This window comes from Aulonocara sp. 'chitande type north' Nkhata Bay, linkage group LG23 (assembly GCF_057382095.1).
Source record: "Aulonocara sp. 'chitande type north' Nkhata Bay isolate Kocher_YH1m ecotype deep benthic linkage group LG23, A_spYH_male_GT1.1, whole genome shotgun sequence".
Taxonomy (NCBI): Eukaryota; Metazoa; Chordata; class Actinopteri; order Cichliformes; family Cichlidae; genus Aulonocara; species Aulonocara sp. 'chitande type north' Nkhata Bay.
This window is the reverse complement of record NC_141365.1, coordinates 11809553-11828457: the sequence shown is the minus strand read 5'-3', so window position 1 is coordinate 11828457 and position 18905 is coordinate 11809553. Positions and strand designations below refer to the sequence as shown.

Below are 18905 nucleotides of genomic sequence, written 5' to 3'. Positions count from 1 at the left end.
TACCTTGGATTACTTAATATATTATCATGCTTTTTACAACTAAAATGAGTAATAGGGTGGACATTAGGCAAGGCTGCACTTTTTGCAGCGATCTAGTATAGAAAACTTTTCCATGCATAAAAGAGGTCCGCGGCTCTGAACCATAGTAAAGGGACCTCTGGCTAATACGGCCGAAAACTAGCTTTACTTTGTTGTCTGGGTAAACGTTGCTAGCCAGAGACAGAGGGAGGCGTTGAAAGGCTGCTCCAGCGGAACTTATTGTTTCGGAGGAAAACAGGAACACAGTGTACAGTCGAGTCTTAATGGCTTACTTACAACTGGGCTTGTCAGGCACTCTTTTTGGCTGCAGTGGTTATTATATTTACATGCTTCAGGTGTTGTGCCAAAAAGTGATTGTCTGCCAGAAACTGATTGCCGTCCGCGGGAGCGCGCGCAGCTGCTTAAAGCTGCAGCGCCCGGATTACTTGCGTTGCCAGCTACTTCCGTGCAACTGATATAACGTGGGGGGAAAAACCCAAACACATTTATGCCTTTGTTATTAGGCAAAGGTATGCATTTATGGAGCTTTAACGTTTCTTGTAACCGAATTATGACGCTATCAGAAGGTTGCTTTCAGTGTGTAGCGCAGTCACGAATGACTACACGCATCACGATGGAATAATTAATGCCTACAGGTTTAGTATGTCTACTCTCGTTGTTCATATTTGTTATAAGACTGTCGAATAGTAGTTAAAACAATAAAGACCTATTGTGCCAGTATCACCATGACTCTTTCTTGTTTGTGCAGAATAACGACTGAGAACATGGCATTTTAGCGCTACCAAAAAGTGATTGTGGCCTATAACTTGTCACTGAAACAATATTTCTGCTTCAAACTTGTTGGATATATTCCAGAAGGGTTACATGTGATATATTGTATCCCAAAACCTCTCCAAGAACTGCTGAATAACTTGTACAGGAACAATAACACTGATAATATGCCATTTTCAAGCTGCCAAAAAGTGATTGTGGCCTATATCTTGTCACTGAAACAATATTTCTGCTTCAAACTTGCTGCATGTCATTCTGAAGGGTCCTATGTGACACATTATATCTCAAACAGTCCCTTAGAACTGCTGGATAACCTGTAAAGGAACATTAACTTTGATAATATGCCATTTTCAGCCTGCCAAAAAGTGATTGTGGCCTATATCTTGTTAATGAAATACTATTTCTGCTTCAAACTTGCTGCATGTCATTCTGAAGAGTCCTATGTGACACATTATATCCCAAACAGTCCCTTAGAACTGCTGAATAACCATTAAGGGAACGATAAATCTGATAATATGCAATTTCCAACCTGCCAAAAAGTGATTGCCGCCTATATCTTGTCACTGAAACAATATTTCTGCTTCAAAATTGTTGGATATCCTCCAGAAGGGTTACATGTGATATATTATATCCCAAACAGTCTCCAAGAACTGCTGAATAACTTTTCAAATAACATTAATACGATAATATGTCATTTTTGACCTGCCAAAAAGTGATTGTGGACTATAACTTGTCACTGAAACAATATTTCTGCCTCAAACTTGGTGGATGTCATTCAGAAGGGTCCTATGTGACATATTATATATCAAACACTCTCCAAGAACTGCTGAAAAACTTTTAAAATAACATTAATACCGATAATATGTCATTTTCAACCTGCCAAAAAGTGATTGTGGCCTATATCTTGTCACTGAAATACTATTTCTGCTTCAAACTTGCTGCATGTCATTCTGAAGGGTTACATGTGATATATTATATCCCAAACACTCTCCAAGAGCTGCTGAATAACTTTTAAAAGAACATTAATACCGATAATATGTCATTTTCAACCTGTGCATAAAACGTCAAATTTCAAAAAATATTGTAATTCAAAAATAATACAAAAAAAGGATAATGGCCAAATGGAAACAGGTGGGAGGAGATCTGCTTAAACACATTAGGAACACCAAGTAATTGGAAAGACAAAACAAAATGTCAGGTAATAAAAATGTCATTCCAATACAGCACTTATTAATTGAAATGAAAACCAAAAACAAATAACAATTACATCCAATTAAAGAAGAAACCACCAGTTAAAATAAACTAACAAATAGACCAGAAACAGGGGGTATAGCGGAAGCTCAACACCAGTAAACCATGGAACAACATATATATTAATTCTTTGCATACAGTAACTATGCTAACATGTTAGGAAACACAAAATAATTGAATCATCCTACAAAAAAATTGCAATCAAAGCTGAACTTGTGAACAACACAGAAACACACACAGCAACACGAACATAAATTAATGAATTAATAAACAAATAAACAACCAATAAATATTATAGGAGACTGCATTTCGTTGCCCTGTACCTGTGCATGTGCAATGACAATAAAGTTGAATTCTATTCTATTCTATTCTATTCTATTCTAACGATACAAAACAAGAAACATTTCCAAAATATTGAAAAATTGACAGCGACCCTCTGACCAGCATGCTTCACAAACAAATGGGGTTTTTTTGGTCTTGCGGGGCTGAGATATAATATGTCACATGTAACCCTTCTGGAATATATCCAACAAGTTTGAAGCAGAAATATTGTTTCAGTGACAAGTTATAGTCCACAATCACTTTTTGGCAGCTTGAATATTGCATATTATCAGTGTTATTGTTCTTGTACAAGTTATTCAGCAGTTCTAAGGGACTCTTTGAGATATAATATTTGACATATGACCCATCTGAATGACATGCAGCAAGTTTGAAGCAGAAATAGTATTTCAGTGACAAGATATAGGCGGCAATCACTTTTTGGCAGGCTGAAAATGGCATATTATCAATGTTAATGTTCCTTTAAAAGTTATTCAGCAGTTCTTGGAGAGTGTTTGGGATATAATATGTCACATGTAACCCTTCTGGATAATATCCAAAAATTTTGAAGCAGAAACATTGTTTCAGTGACAAGATATAGGTGGCAATCACTTTTTGGCAGGCTGAAAATGGCATATTATCAATGTTAATGTTCCTTTAAAAGTTATTCAGCATTTCTTAGAGACTGTTTGGAATATGATGTGCCACATATCATCCTTTTGGATGATACCCAACAGGTTTGAAGCAGAAATATTGTTTCAGTGACAAGATATAGGCCACAATCACTTTTTGGCAGCTTGAAAATGGCATATTATCAGTGTTATTGTTCCTGTACAAGTTATTCAGCAGTTCTTGGAGAGGTTTTGGGATACAATATATCACATGTAACCCTTCTGGAATATATCCAACAAGTTTGAAGCAGAAATATTGTTTCAGTGACAAGTTATAGGCCACAATCACTTTTTGGTAGCGCTAAAATGCCATGTTCTCAGTCGTTATTCTGCACAAACAAGAAAGAGTCATGGTGATACTGGCACAATAGGTCTTTATTGTTTTAACTACTATTCGACAGTCTTATAACAAATATGAACAACGAGAGTAGACATACTAAACCTGTAGGCATTAATTATTCCATCGTGATGCGTGTAGTCATTCGTGACTGCGCTACACACTGAAAGCAACCTTCTGATAGCGTCATAATTCGGTTACAAGAAACGTTAAAGCTCCATAAATGCATACCTTTGCCTAATAACAAAGGCATAAATGTGTTTGGGTTTTTCCCCCCACGTTATATCAGTTGCACGGAAGTAGCTGGCAACGCAAGTAATCCGGGCGCTGCAGCTTTAAGCAGCTGCGCGCGCTCCCGCGGACGGCAATCAGTTTCTGGCAGACAATCACTTTTTGGCACAACACCTGTTCACGTTTCTGCTCAGTGACAAGTCGTACTTTTCCACTCTCCTTTTTCTCCCTCCCTCACTCACAGACACATAACAGGTATGGCAGTCCATTCTCCCTGCAGCACGGACTACACTGCCCATGAAGCTACATTATTTAGGGCTATGCCTGTAACACTCTGCTATTGCTTTCATATTAAATCATTTTAAAAAATATCTCTTCAAGTCATTATGAGACATGAAATTGAGACACAGGCATTTGAGCCTCTTAATGCGTGTTTTGTTTGGGTTTCCAATGGTGTGGAATTACCAAAAATAGAGAGACCATAGCCTAACATATGAAACAGGAAAAGACCACCGTGTAATCCCTTTATTTCAACAAAGTAACTGTATTCTAAATACCACCCTAATAAACTGTAACTGTAACGGAATATAGTTACTCATATTTTGTATTCTAGATACATAATGGCGGTACATGTATTCCGTTACTCCCCAACACTGGCGATTTGTATATATTAGTGCTATTTCTTCAATTTGTAAACTTTGTAATATATTGTATTATTTCATTAGTTTAGTCTGTTACTGTTACTGTCTTGGAGCAATTGTAACCCATATAATTTCCTTAGGGATTATTGAAGTATTCTGATTCTGATGTCACAGACAGACCTGAGTAAAATCCACTCTCTGGGGTCAATAACACTGAATGAAGTAACTTGGCACATCAGAGAATTCACTCAAGAAATCAAACTGAAGTTTAAAGAGTGATGAGTGACATGAGGCGCTCACTTTTCCATTCATACCTACTCGGATCGACTCAGCACGGTTTTCACGGTTTTTCATTAGGTCATAGTTCCTGGTACCTGGTACTTTTTTAGTATCCTAGCTCCAGGGCCGGATTCCAAGCAAGAATGAGTTCTGAGCAGGTACTAACATGTGGTTGTCAGTCTGCATGTCACCGATTGGCTGGTCAGTGGCATCACTCGATGAGTCATGACAGCATCTCCTCTTTTAAACTCATCAACGAGGAAACAGCTGCATAAAACAAGGCACAGTAGGTATATTCCCGCCTCCAAGGCCACCTTTGTTGTAGTTAGATGCGTTGGAATGACAACGACCGCTCAAATTTGTGTCAGGATACAGACAGCATTTCTGAGACATGACAAAATTATTTATGACAACATCTACTGTTAAAATGATTATTTAGCCTGTGTGCACAAAAATGGTCGATATGACATTTTTTAATCACAGTTACCGGTAAAGTGGAGGTGGCTGCTATTTACACCAGGAAACTGGGTGTAGTGCAGGGGTCACCTCTCAGGGGTGGCAATTCAGCTATTTGACTCATGTTACAGCAGCTCAAGAGTGAATGAACATGGTGCAATAAAAGTGGTTTTAGGAGTTTTTTTTTTTTAAACTAATGACCTACAAATTCTATTCAGGTGTATTGCAGCAAGGACACCTGTAAAAGTTTCACGACACTGGCCCTCGAGAACTGGAGTTCAACACCTGTGGTGTAGTGGGAAGAACAAAAGGAAGAGTGAAGCTGCAGAGTGTGAGGAGCAGTGTCAGAGTGAAACAATTTAAATCGCCACCTTCAGGCTTTTTATTCCAGTTTGTGCAGCTCATGCTGGGGCTTCAGTTATGCTGCTGTAGTTTTGGATCATTTGCAGATGATTTTTCAAAGACTTGCAGACTGTTAACATTTAACTTAAAGTTTCTCATTTAGTAGCATGTGTGTGTAAGATGGGTTTTCAGTGTAAAGCATTAACTTTTAACATCCGAGCACGACCCAGCCTGGTGTTGTGGCGTTGGTGAAATCATTGGCGCTGGGTATAGAGAGTACGCACCGAAAAATTAGACCTGCATCTCTTATCATTGTAAAAGCTGTGTTGAATTAATTCAAAGCCATTCATAAATATAAAATGTGCTAAACTAATGTTTAATTTCACTTTAAAATAAATGATTAAACAGTTCACAGCCACAGTGGAAATCAAAAGTGAGGCAAACCTTTTTAACTGTGGGAAAACCCATGTTTATTCCACAGCACAGCCTGGTGGAAAAGCTGTGCAGGACATGCCTGCAGACATGAAAAGCTGTCACTGTGGGACTCCTGCAGGTGAGCACGAAGAAGCAGAGGCACTGCAGATCATCAGCTGAACAATGACACTGTGCTCCAATTTATGTCCCTAAAATAACGTTGTAGTGATTTTAGCACCTCAACTGGGAATTCAAGAACAAATGTGTTGTGTTATTTCCACAGTTCTGCACTCAGCATAGACATTGTGGTTTAGCAGAATTAAACCACAGCTATGGCAGAGCAGCATGGTAAAAGGCGGTTATACTGACTGAATGATGACACCATCACAGGAAGCTGCACGTCAGTAGCAGTAAAGCAGAGATGCGAGGTACACAGTGTGCTAATGTTTCATAGACACACACAGCATTTATTATTTCTGTAACAGTAGTCACCTTGAGGTGCTTTGTATTACAAAGACCCTACACTGATACAGAAACACTGAGACGACCCCCTGTGAATGAGCAGTCAGCTCTAAATTCACTGCTCTAAATTTTAAGTGAAGATGCAAAGAAATCGTGCTGTAGAAATGGATTCTGAAGTGTCTCCTGAGCAGTCTCTATATTGTTGTCCCACAGTTCGTCATACATGTCTTCTTCCACTGTGGATGAACATTTTTGTAAATTAGAACCTTCTGTTATGTAATTCAAAGCTTTGTCTGCATGTGAAAGCGTTCAACCCAAGCACATCTTTGCAAAAAGAAGGCTCATATATCGTGTTTCAGAGTGCAGTGTATGAAACAGTTGATCTCTTTTATGACTCCACTGGTGAACAGGTGACTTTGGGATGTCTGTGCACCATCCTGTTCACACTATACTGAAGATCTAGTTTCACATGTTTAATTCAAATCTGGGTGCCTTCTGCTCTTTGTGTGAGACACAAGGAACACAACATCGCAAAGTAATGTGGAAATACAGCTTAGCTTCTTATTGAAAGGAAGAGGATGGTGTGGGAGCTCTCTCTTCTCCTGCTCACGCTGAAGTTCATGTGTAACATCTGCACACTGACCCATCATCAAGTGACAAAAACATCTGCATCAAACTGTCTTATATGGAAGGAAAATCCTGTAGATGAATATATATTTGTTTTACTGAGGCAAAAAGCGAAATATAATGAGTGAGGTGTTTTAACATGATCCACATTACAGCTGGCCCCAGGATTTCAGTTACACCATTTAAATCAATCAAGTGAGCAATGCGTCATATTTAATCACGTCCAGAGTCGAGGTCTGGCAGCTGCGATTGGTTGTTCTAGCTCTGACAGTCTCTGAATAACTGAGACTGTTAATATAAAGTATTGAAATAGAATAACTGTCATCTTCAGTGAAGCCACACAGACTGCATCTTCTGTCCTCCTCCTAAATTAAAAAAAAAAAACTCAGTTCGGCAGCTCTGCAGTGATAAGAAACTGAAGTGTGTCCACTTCCTGATTCTCCAGGAATTCTCTTTTCTACAGATTTATAATACAGTCTTCCAAGTTAGAAGCTTAGATATGAACTGAACTGTCAGTCAGTATGTTCAGTTTTATACCTGTGCTGATTTCTGTCAGGCGTTTTCTAACACACACCTGGATAAACGATTCAGCGGAGGCAACTGAACTGTCCATGAGCATGAACTCAGTTACAGCCTGCTGGCTCATTCTCAGAATCTCCTCTCTTGCATCAATTCAGTTCATTTCATTTCAGTTGGTGTACAAGTGGAGACGCGTGGGTTTACCGCCCAGTTATTGCCACATGGCTTCAGGAACATCACTGATATAGAATGTGTCCGTTGAGTCTTTAGTTCCTTGGAAGAAATCCACCATGACATAAGAAACCAACTGTGGCTGTGATGTTTATGTACCGCCTCCACCCCCTCAGGCACATGAAGGCCTAAAGGTAGGCTGTGGGATTTTGTGAAAAATGGTGTAAGAATACTCATTGGCCACCTCATGAGAAAAAAGTATTTGAACTCTCAAAGAACCAGAGACAGGAAATATATCTGTGGGCTCATGTTTAAGCTCATGTGTAAGCTCGTGTGTAAACTCAAAACATGTTGGAGCCAAGTTTTATCATAAGGGAGTGGCAGAAAAAACCTGTGGGACGGGTGTTTGTTTGACAGTGTATGCTTTCACCAGCTTCCACAGCTTTCATTTTCCAGGTAGCATCATGATCTTCAGAGGACAAAGTAGTTGAAGTACTAAGTCAATTTTTTACTCTTTAAGTGAAAAAATACAGTAGTAGTAGATACTAGTAGCAGTAGAAGATTAGAGTGTTTTCTACCAGCTATTATATATATTTAAAAAAAAATCATGAGTGCATTAGATTAATGCACTCAGCTTTAACATCTGTTATGCTGAGCACAAGCAGAGACAATCAAAAAGAATAACAGAGATCTAGTTGTGGCTGCATTATACCGATATCTGCCTCCCACTGCTAAGAATGAGTTTGTCCTGTTTTTGCATATTTACATTTTTCAGATCATCAAATTTGAATATTGGACAAAGATAGTGATGAAAGTTATGTAAACCTACCTGCCCTGTGTGCAAAAGTAACGGCCCCTAAACCTGATAACTGGCTGTTCCACCACCAAGTATTTGTGATGCCTTCAGTGAGTCTTTCATGTCACTGTGGAGGAAATTTAGCCCACTCTTCTTTGCAGAAATGCTTTAATTCAGACACATTAGAGAATTTTCCAGCATGAACGCCTGTTTAAGGTCACAATGAAGCAGCTCAGTCTGATTTAAGTCCAGACTTTGACTCCAAAACATTCATTTAGTCTTTCAGAGTCTTTCAGCGAATCAGAGGTGGACTTGTTGCTGTGTTTTTGATTAACTGTCCTGCTGTATAAGCTCTATCAAAAAGAAAAGTTCAGAGTTTTAAAGGTTTTGAAGGTTCCGTCTATCATTGTACTTTTAAAGCCACACGTCCATTCACAAGCTGATTACAATGACAGCTGTCACTTGTGTCATTCCTTATATGTCGTGCGCCTGTAACTCAGTTTGCATTAGCTCTGTGTTTCAGCTTTTAGGATGATGATGAACTTCAGTCACAGGAAACCTGAATAAAGGAGATCCAGAGGAGATGGACGGGATCAGCAGGGGGAAGAAAAAATGAATGATGTAACAAACATATCAGATTTTCTGAGCTCCGTGCTCCTTTCCTTCACCTCATGACACAGAAAGTGGTCAGGAAAAGACAGAGCAGTCACACTGCGCCCTGCTGGCGAAACCCTGCAGAGGGCAGATCACTCCGGCTGAGTTCAGCTGTAATGGGAAAAACCTCTCACACTGTGCTGATGAGTCAGGGAACAAAAAGAGGATTTTCTTACAAATGCTTGTGTTTATTGGAAAAGCTCATGTCCACAGGCACAGCGGCACAGCATCATTGGGAGGAAAACCTCAATCTACTGGCTAAATCAGGCTTTAGTAGAACAGTCGGGGCTGTGTTCATGCAAATATGTTTTCCATGCAGTTTGCATAAGTTTCAAATCTCTTCTACATTCTCTGTGGTTAAATACGAAATAATATTGCACACACAATATTATAAAAGAGTACAGTCACGTGTGCTCGCTGAATTCGTTGTGCTTATTCGTGGGTCATTTCAAAATAAAATCAAGCAGCAGCTCCCATCTGACCCCTCACAATAAGCTGATTCTTTCAGATTATTTACTGGTGCCACACATATCTTTACCTTCATACCGGGAATATTTTACACTCATGATTACTTTCATAAGTGCACATGAACCCGTCAGGGCTGAAAACACATTTAAGCTGCATCTCGATACATGCTCAGTCATCCAGGTAAAGAAATACCAGTAAAGTTGATTCTGTTCATCTGGATGCTTTCAGTGGGAGAAACGTTTTGTCCTCATCCTTCTTCAGTGAGAGTTTAGAGACTTCTTCAGTCTCAGCTGACTGCAGGTCTCCAACCTTATAAACAGTACCTCTGCACAATGACTGAAACCAGCCCACTGAATGAACACTGGGCTGTTTCTTCCAGATGGACAGAATCAACCTTTTGGGACATTTAAACTGTGTTTCAGACTGCAGCAGTTCGACTTTGTGAAGATGTTTCAGCTCTTATCCAGAAGACACCAGGTGTTTAACGCCACTCAGTTTAACTCTGCAGACCTCTGAACTCTGTTCCTCATCTCTGAGCAGCTGTGAGCAACAGTGTGACGATCTGTCACAGTTTAGGTGCATCCTGGGTAAATTTCAGGCTCATATCAGCAGGTGGGACAGGGGAGAGCAGGTGAAGGCTCGCTTGTACGGTAGGGTCATGTTGCAGCTGACTGTGAGGGGTTCGGATCGATCTCACGCAGCACGACCCCGCTCTAAAAAGCCTACGCACTGGATTATTTGTAGAATTATTGCTCCGGTCAGCGTAACGTGAGTCCGGCCACGGCGCTGCCTCCAACATTGCATAAATAATGAGGTGAGTGTAAACAAACAGTGCAGGTCCAAATACCAGAACGTCTGTTTTCAAGCAGCTTAAAGGCTGAAACGTCCATGTCTGAACAAATATTCAAGTATTATTGTGTCACCGCTAACAAAAAGGCCTGTGTGCTTCTCATGCTGTGGTTCATGTTCTCCTCAGGCCACGCTTGTTACAGTCACGAGGACCGCTTCAGAAGCTTCTGGTTCAGCGCCACGACGGTGGGCACGAAGCAGCTCTCCGAGACGAAGTCGCCGGCGATGATGTTCAGCGAGCCGTCCTCCTCGCCGGGCGTCTGCTCTTTGACCCAGCCGAGCAGCGTCGGGTACGTGGACATCACCAGGTCCTTCAGGGACTCAGTTGGGTGGGTGCAGATGTACTTCAGGTCCTCCGTCAGATTAATCCCCGTCACAAAGAAACCTCCTGAAACACACACGCACACACGGTGAGATCCAGATGGTGAATGTGTTTAATCCTCACCTGTCTGACATCATGACTCGTCAGCAGGTCACCTGGTCTCCTGTTTTGTTGCTTCATGCGTTCAAACTCATCAATCAGAGCCTCGGCTTTGCATTTGTTGGCCCACCAGTATGGGATGTCCGGCCACAGCTCAGTGTGCCGGCGCTCCGTGCTGTGCTCGTAGGACGCGATCACCTGGTAGCCCGAAGCCCAGAGCTTACGAAGAGTGACCTCAGCCTGAAAGCAACACATCAGAGCCGTGAACGCCTTAATAATCCAGGTAATGCAATCACCACGGCTCCCATAATCCTCCCTAAAAGTTTAAATAAACCCCACCAGGCTCTTTAATATGAGTTAAAGGTCAAAGAAGTACACTTAATGGAAGTCCACTTTTTTGATATATGAAGTTTGTGTACAGTCGGTTTTAATGTTTGCACATTTTGTGGGCGGAGCTAAACTGGAGGAGGCATAAATGGATGGATGAATCCTCTCTGTGGTCACGTCCAGGTGTTTGATACTGACACTGGCTGACTGATGCGTGTGCGACTGCCGTGAAATGGGTTCATCCAGTGTGAGCTATTTAACAGGAGCGCCCTGTCAGCACCTCTGCTGTAAATCTGTAAAACAGGATACTTTGGGATTCTGTGCCGGCTTCACCCTTACAGTTAGAAACCTATGAGATGTTTCAGGAAACAGGAAGTGCATCCGTACCTTTTTGGGACAGAGTTTGGAGGCAAACACGGTACGTATGGTGGTGAGCAGCACCGCGTGGAGCTCCTGGCTCAGGCCGAGGAAGTGGCTGAAGGAGAGGACGACCACCTCTTTGGGATGGGCGTCCAGCCACTCTCGGATCTCCGTCAGCACTGTCTGTCAGAGACACAGGCGAGCTCAACCCTCACACACCAAAATGAACTTCATCCCGCCCACGTGCACAGCTGATTTGACGTGTTATTGCTGCCATTTTGTTCCTAATGATGTAGTCCTGCTGTTTTCTGTTCCTGCTTTAAAACACGCGTGTGGGATTGCTCATGTCAAACATAGTCAAAGTTTCTAAAAATGAGCTCAGTGTGTGTGCAGTAATCCCTGAACACTCAGATTAACATAGGGATACTCTTACTCTGTGTGTGTGTGTGTGTGTGTGTGTGTGTGTGTGTGTGTGTGTGTGTGTGTGTGTGTGTGCTCACTTCCAAAGACGGTCTGTCTCTTATGGAAGTTATCACAGAATATCACAGAATATCAACCAAAGACGCAGAACAAACCTGAAAGGTATAAACTGGTTTTCATGTCATTGAGTGAACGCGTATTAAAGGAAAGCAGCAGGATCTCTGATAACAATGAGACGGCCTACCTGAAGGAGATTAGGAATCTGGAGAACTGGTGCCAGAGGAACAACCTCCTTCTAAACGTCAGTAAGACAAAGGAGCTGATAGTGGACTTCAGCACTAAGCAGGAGAGGAACTACCAGACCCCCGTCATCAACGAGTGCCCAGTGGAGAGAGTGGACAGCTTCAAATACCTCGGAGTTCACATCACGCAGGACCTGTCATGGTCCTGTCACATCAACACCGTGGTGAAAAAGGCCCGACAGCGTCTCTACCACCTCAGACGCTTGAGAGACTTCCAACTGCCCTCCAAGGTGCTCAGGAACTTTTACTCGTGCACCATAGAGAGCATCCTGACGGGAAACATCTTAACCTGGTTCGGGAACAGCACCATGCAGGACAGACGAGCTCTACAGAGGGTTGTGCGGTCAGCTGAGCGCACCATCCGCTCCGAGCTCCCTGACCTGCACTCAATCTACAGCAGGCGGTGCTGGACCAAGGCCAGGAAGATCGTGAAGGACCTCAGCCATCCCAACAACAGACTGTTCTCTCTGCTGAGGTCAGGAAAGCGATTCCGCTCCCTGAAGACCAACACAGAGAGACTGAGGAGGAGCTTCTTCCCGCAGGCGATACGGTCTCTCAATCACACCACCACACAGTACTGACCCACACATATGGTTCTTACACACACACACTGGACATTCTGGACATTGTTTTTGCACAACACTGGTCACTATATTCTTCATTTCCGGTTAATACTTGTACAGCTGCTGTTATTGTGTATATATTTAGATTTCTTCATACATTCTTATATAGTTCTATATTGTGTATTTTGTTGTACAGTTATTTTATTTTCAACTTTAATTTATATATTTTATCTTATTCTTTCCCAGTTAAATTTACCCTTCATTCTAATTTGTGTTGTACAGTTATTTCATTTTTAACCTTAATTTATATTTTATTCCTTCCTAGTTAAATTTACCCTTTTTAATTTTTCATATTTATTTCCTATCTTATTCATAGCCTTTCCTTTTTTGTTTTCTTTAGGTCACGAGCAGTTGTCCAAGCATTTCACTACATATCGTACTGTGTATGACTGTGTACGTGACAAATAAAATTTGAATTTGAATTTGAAAACGCGACTCAGCACTTTCTGTCAAGCTTGTGATTCACATGTTCACTGCAAACTTCATGCTACTTGCGGTGTCATCTGTGACTGTCGTTAACAAGCTCCTCCCACCACCTTTCTCAGGATCATCCTCACTTTAGATTTCTGAATAATCGCACTGACAGCTTCACCTTCTCTCCTGTCGCTCCGTCACCCTGGTGCAGGTCTGCAGTCCTGCCCCTGACATCCGGTGACAGCTCTTTGGTCTTGCAGTCTGTGGACAGCGGTGCTTTATTCGCACACCGAGCTGAGATCAGGAGTATCTGACTGGGTGATTGTGCTACGTGGGCCACACAGCCATTCTGTGGGCGTCTGTAGGGGATCAAATACTTATTTCAAACTGAGTTTCTGGATTTTTGGTTGATATTCTGTTGCTCTCTATTGAAACATAACTTTCTCTGTAAGCTGTGAAGAAGAAAGCTAAAAGCCAGACTGGATAACCATGAAGCCCACAGAATTCCAAATCTAAACCTGTCATGGATTTAGCATCTGTTTGCATATGTGTGACCGGGCTGTGAGTCACCTCCACAGTGAGCGTGGTGTAGACGCCATGGTAGAAGTACAGGTGTGTGGAGCTGTCGTTGGGCCTGTGTGCAATCCTCAGGTCGCAGTACCTCACCCCACAGTCCAGCTGATGCTTTATACAACACTCCTGAAACATGGAGGACACACAACTCATCACAGCAGGTCCGGCTTTATACACAAGAAGGACTAACACAGGTACAGTTACAGCCTGTCATCACATTGTGCTCCTCCTCCCCACTGTCACCGTGAGCTGCTGGTAGAGGATCGTGGGATGGCTGGGTTTCTCTCTGATACTGTACAGTGTAATCCGCCTGAGGCGACAGCTGTTTCAGAACAGTGCTGTAAAAGTATTACCTGGGTTTTTGCCCACTTGTACACAAATGGACGAATGAGGGGCTTCATGAATTTGTCGAGCTTCTGCAGCATGTCAGGCTGCATGAGGTCGATGGGAGACCTGTCGTCCGTATCCAGGCAGTAGGTTATTGCATTATGGCTGCCTGAAAGGGACAAAGATAATCCTGAATGTTCCACTTGGCCCTGACAGACTTCCTGCACATACACTCAACAAAAATATAAACGCAACACCTTTGTTACTGCTCCCATTCCCCATGGGATGGACGTAGAGACCTAAAATTCATTCCAGATACACAATATAACCATCCCTCCCAAACAGTGGTCACAAATCAGTCCAAATGTGTGGTAGTGGGCACATCTGCTATATTGAGATAATCCATCCCACCTCACAGGTGTGCCACATCAGGATGCTGATCTGACATCATGAGTAGTGCACAGGTGTACCTCAGACTGCCCACAACAAAAGGCCACCCTGGAATGTGCAGTTTTGTCTCACAGCAAAATGCCACAGATGCCACAAGCAATGAGGGAGTGTGCAATTGGCATGCTAACCACACCAGCCCAGGACCTCCACATCCAGCAGGTTCACCTCCAAGATCGTCTGAGACCAGCCACCCAGACAGCTGCTGGAACAATTGGTTTGCACAACCAAACAATTTCTGCACAAACTGTCAGAAACCGTCTCAGGGACGCTCAACTGCATGCCCGTCGTCCTCATCGGGGTCTTGACCTGACTCCAGCTCGTCGCCGTAACAGACTTGTGTGGGCAAATGCTCACATTCGATGGCGTCTGGCACGTTGGAGAGGTGTGCGCTTCACGGATGAATCATGGTTCACATTGTTCAGGGCAGATGGCAGCTGAGAATGTCCCAGTTCTTGCATGGCCAGCATACTCACCGGACATGTCACCCATTGAGCATGTTCGGGATGTGCTTGACCGGCGTATACGACAGCGTGTACCAGTTCCCACGAATATCCAACAACCTCGCACAGCCATTGAAGTGGAGTGGACCAACATTCCACAGGCCACAATTGACAATCTGATAGACTCCATGCGACGATGTGTTGCACTGCATGAGGCAAATGGTGGTCACACCAGATCCTGACCGGTTCTGGGTCCCCAGACCCCCAATAGCACAAAAAACTGCACATTCCAGGGTGGCCTTTTGTTGTGGGCAGTCTGAGGTACACCTGTGCACTACTCATGATGTCAGATCAGCATCCTGATGTGGCACACCTGTGAGGTGGGATGGATTATCTCAATATAGCAGATGTGCCCACTACCACACATTTGGACTGATTTGTGACCACTGTTTGGGAGGGATGGTTATATTGTGTATCTGGAATGAATTTTAGGTCTCTACGTCCATCCCATGGGGAATGGGAGCAGTAACAAAGGTGTTGCGTTTATATTTTTGTTGAGTGTATGAAGCTGTGGATCTGGAGCTTCTCCAACCCCCAAACTGAGCCCAAAACCTTTAAAGTCACACAATAAATACTGTTTTTGGCACGTGTGTGTAAAAAGGTGCTTCATCAATGTCTTCATTTATTAATCAACCATTTTTAGCAGCTGAAACGACCGAGTCAGCACATGTATGATCCTTGTTAAAGCCGCTGTTCCTGTTTCTCTGACAGATATTTCAAATGTTCAATAAAACCAGGAAAATGTAACTGAGAAAATGAATTTTCATTTTACTGCTCGTGACAAATCCGAGCTCATGTGGAATTTGGCGGGGGCGACGTGCCCTATAAGTTGGGATCGAGCAACAAAAGCGTGTGAAAGTCAGCGGTGCTAAAGAGAAGATCAAAAGTGAGCTGGCAGCAGGTCGGTCACGTGATCAGGTAGAAAAAGATCATCTCAGAGATGCGGAGCTTCTCAGAGGTTCACAACCTGTTTCAGAATCGCAGTCCTCGCTGTGAACATCTCATCATCTACACAACATGACATCATCAGCACACTCGGAGGATCTGGGGGAATCTCTGTGCGCAGGCTGATGACTGTAACCTTCAGCAGAAACACTGCTCTGTGATAAATCTGTGCACGGCTCAGGAACACTTCCAGAAACCAGTGTCTTCAAGCAGCTCGGCATGCCGTCCACACATGCAGCTACAGCTCCGTCACTCCGACACGAAGCCACGTGTGACCATGATGGAGAAACGGCACTGCCTCCTCTTTAAAATGGACCAAGACAAAGAGGAAACTGATCTCATGTCGTGTCTTAGTCTTGAAAAGATCCACTGCTCCATCCAGAACCAAAAGGGTACATTTGATTAAATCTGGGGTCTTTTTCTGACAAACCTCTCTAACCTTTAATTTAAGGATGTTTCTGCTGACTAACTGATTTGCTTATTCCATAGAGGTCCAATGTGTGTCCGTGTTAATGGGAATGTGAAGCTCAGTGGTGTTGCAGCTAACTTCTGCGTGGTTTGTAAGAAAAGGGTTTGTTAGTATCAATCGCCCCTCCTGGGTTGTCTTTTTCTGTTTATGTTTGTTTGTTTGTTTGTTTTCTTTTTCTTTACCTATGTGCTAACATAAAACGTTCTGTTTTGTATTCAATGTAACCTGTTTTTGTGTTTCCCTTTTCTTTTCTTTTTTTTTCGTAAACTGTATCCACAATCACTCACTGATTCAAAACAGTTTTTTCTGTTCTACAGTGAAGAAAATGCGCCTTTCTTTATGTTTTACTCAGCGTCTGACTTTGTTGGAGCTTTTCTGGGTTTGTACTTGTGGGTCAAGAAATAAAGCCACTCACTAAGACGACAATAAGACATGCTGCATAACAAACAGAAATGCAAACACACAAATCTGCATTTGGCTTTTCTTGGTCTCCTTGCAGCACATTTCCTTTATCGCTCCAATCTTTCCTTTCTTACTGAGTCTGCTGTTTGATCTCAGATTTCTGTCATTGGTTATTTTAATTACCACTTTCCTGAGATAAGATAAGAGACACATAATAAAATTGTAGTTCAATAGGAAACAGTTCAATCAGGCAGAAAACATGAAGAGGCTGATAAATGAATGAACAGGTGAATCTCTGACTGTGAGAGCAGCAGGTGAACTGTGTGTGTGTGAAATGTGGACACAATGCGTTCATCACGTCCTCACAGTCAGAGAATCATCAATAAACCAGAGACAATAAGACAGAACAAACTGATTCAGGTCCCATCACACCATCAGCACCATCTGCCCCCAACACCAGGCCTACCTGGGATGGCCAGGTGGAACAGCGGGACATCCCACAGCGCACATGGCAGGCGAGACATCCAACTCTCCATGGGCAGCTCCATCAGGCTGGGCTCACTCAGCCCGGACATCACTGCTGCTGACACACACACACACACACACACACACACACACACACACACAGGTTCACTGATTACATTGTGTTATTAATGTTTAATAAAGTGAAAGTGAGCAGGTGCGTGCACTGCGCTGTTTCACAGCAGTAAACTTGCGCGTGCCTGTGTGTTTATGTGTGTGTGCTGCAGTCAGCCCTCCTCACCTGATCGTCCCTCTGTGTCTCAGATCCGCTTACGCGAGCAGAGCCCGCTGACAAAGGCCACGAGCCGCCGGTCTGAGAGCGCGTGCACGAGTCATGACCGGAGCGGCACATTAAGCATGTGTGACTGACACGCGGAGAAAGCTGGGATCCTCCGCAGCAGATCTCTGTCTGTTACCGGTGAGCCGTGACCGCGAGCTTCCGGTCGCCGCTGCGAGAGCGCGGCTCCGCTCTTAAAGAGACCGCAGGACCTCGAGGCTGCTGCAGCCCCGCGCACACACGCGGCTCACCTCCATAATGCACGTGAAGGTAAAACATCTGGAGAGACGTCACGACGTTTGATCAGCTGATGAAACGCCTGTACATAAAAGATGGACATTCTCTCCCGTTTCCAGCAGGGGGCGACTCGTCTGGTCTCTGGTCTTCCTGTGTTTATTGTGGGACTGTACAGGTGCCGGACATTCCAGTGAGCACACTGAGGCTGTGTCCATAGCTGGACTGGCCATCGGGCATACCGGGCATTTGCCCGGTGGGCCGCTGGCGATTTTTTGTTTTTATGGGCCGATCGATTTTTTTTTTTGTTTTGTTTTTTTGGAAGGGTATAAATAATGAAAGGTGTTGGATTGGCCAATTGGTCATGATCGACTCTGGGCTGGACCAATTACAGCCGAGGAGGTCGGATGCACCCTCCCCCTTGTTTAGCAATCGACGAACTAAAGAAATGGAGAACAAAAAAAGGAAAGGAGGTGCAGAAAAAATTAGGGCCAAAAAGAAACAAGCCCTTCAGGCAGACGCTGCCAAATGTTTAAAAAATAACTGAATTGTTTGGCGGTAGCTATGGCATAGCTTCCACAGATTTAGCAACATCAGCAAGTGGTGGAGGCCAGCAGGTGGATAAGGGAAAGGGGAGGCAAGAGGAGGAGAGACCCGAGGCGGCCGCCGGTCATAGTGGCAGAGGAACTGAACTTCAGGTAAAAAGTTATGACCTGCTGTCTATCTGTGTCAGATATAAACCAAGTTTAGTTGTAGTTTGTTTTCGTTGTGCTGACTTTTTACAGTCGCTTAGAATAACTGGTACTGCGTACTAGCTAGCATGACAGAGTTTATATACTGCTGGGCGGGTGCTATGAAGTTACTGATAGTAAATTTTATTTTATGCTTAAGGTTAGTTTCTCAAACTCCTCAAAATCTTAACAAATTGCACCAATCCTTACATGTTGCACCAGGCTGATTTATCATCAAAAGTGGAGAAGTCTGTGACAGAGGAGACAGAAGAGCAGCAGAGAGAGATGGAGCAAGAGAGAGAAATAAAAGAG

General features: G+C 43.2%; 1 protein-coding gene across 3 annotated transcripts; it reads right to left on the bottom strand.

The window, feature by feature from the left end:
• Window positions 1–8972: 8972 nt before the first annotated feature.
• plcxd1.1 (phosphatidylinositol-specific phospholipase C, X domain containing 1, tandem duplicate 1) lies at window positions 8973–17788 on the bottom strand. Of its 3 annotated transcripts, none has more exons than XM_086283434.1 (7): window positions 17593–17788; window positions 17296–17412; window positions 14090–14232; window positions 13734–13862; window positions 11432–11587; window positions 10774–10957; window positions 8975–10684 (listed from the first exon to the last, which is right to left on the bottom strand). In XM_086283434.1, exons 2-7 carry the CDS (start codon window positions 17402–17404, stop codon window positions 10440–10442), a joined length of 966 nt encoding a protein of 321 aa, XP_086139560.1. In that variant the 5' UTR covers window positions 17405–17412; window positions 17593–17788; the 3' UTR covers window positions 8975–10439. The 3 variants fall into 3 exon arrangements, with proteins under 3 accessions (XP_086139561.1, XP_086139560.1, XP_086139559.1); XM_086283433.1 differs by having other exon boundaries at window positions 17296–17409; XM_086283435.1 differs by lacking the exons at window positions 17296–17412; window positions 17593–17788 and adding an exon at window positions 13342–13522 and having other exon boundaries at window positions 8973–10684; window positions 14090–14228.
• Window positions 17789–18905: the final 1117 nt, after the last annotated feature.

What these genes read in the sequence shown, in the direction of transcription:
- plcxd1.1 (XM_086283434.1), bottom strand. Translation starts at nt 17,404, where the DNA reads ATGTCCGGGCTGAGTGAGCCCAGCCTGATGGAGCTGCCCATGGAGAGT. An exon ending in GTTCCACCTGGCCATCCCAG is followed by an intron (nt 14,233 to 17,295) that starts GTAGGCCTGGTG and finishes TGTCCCTTTCAG; the next exon opens with GCAGCCATAATGCAATAACC. An exon ending in CCAAACTCTGTCCCAAAAAG is followed by an intron (nt 10,958 to 11,431) that starts GTACGGATGCAC and finishes TGTTGCTTTCAG; the next exon opens with GCTGAGGTCACTCTTCGTAA.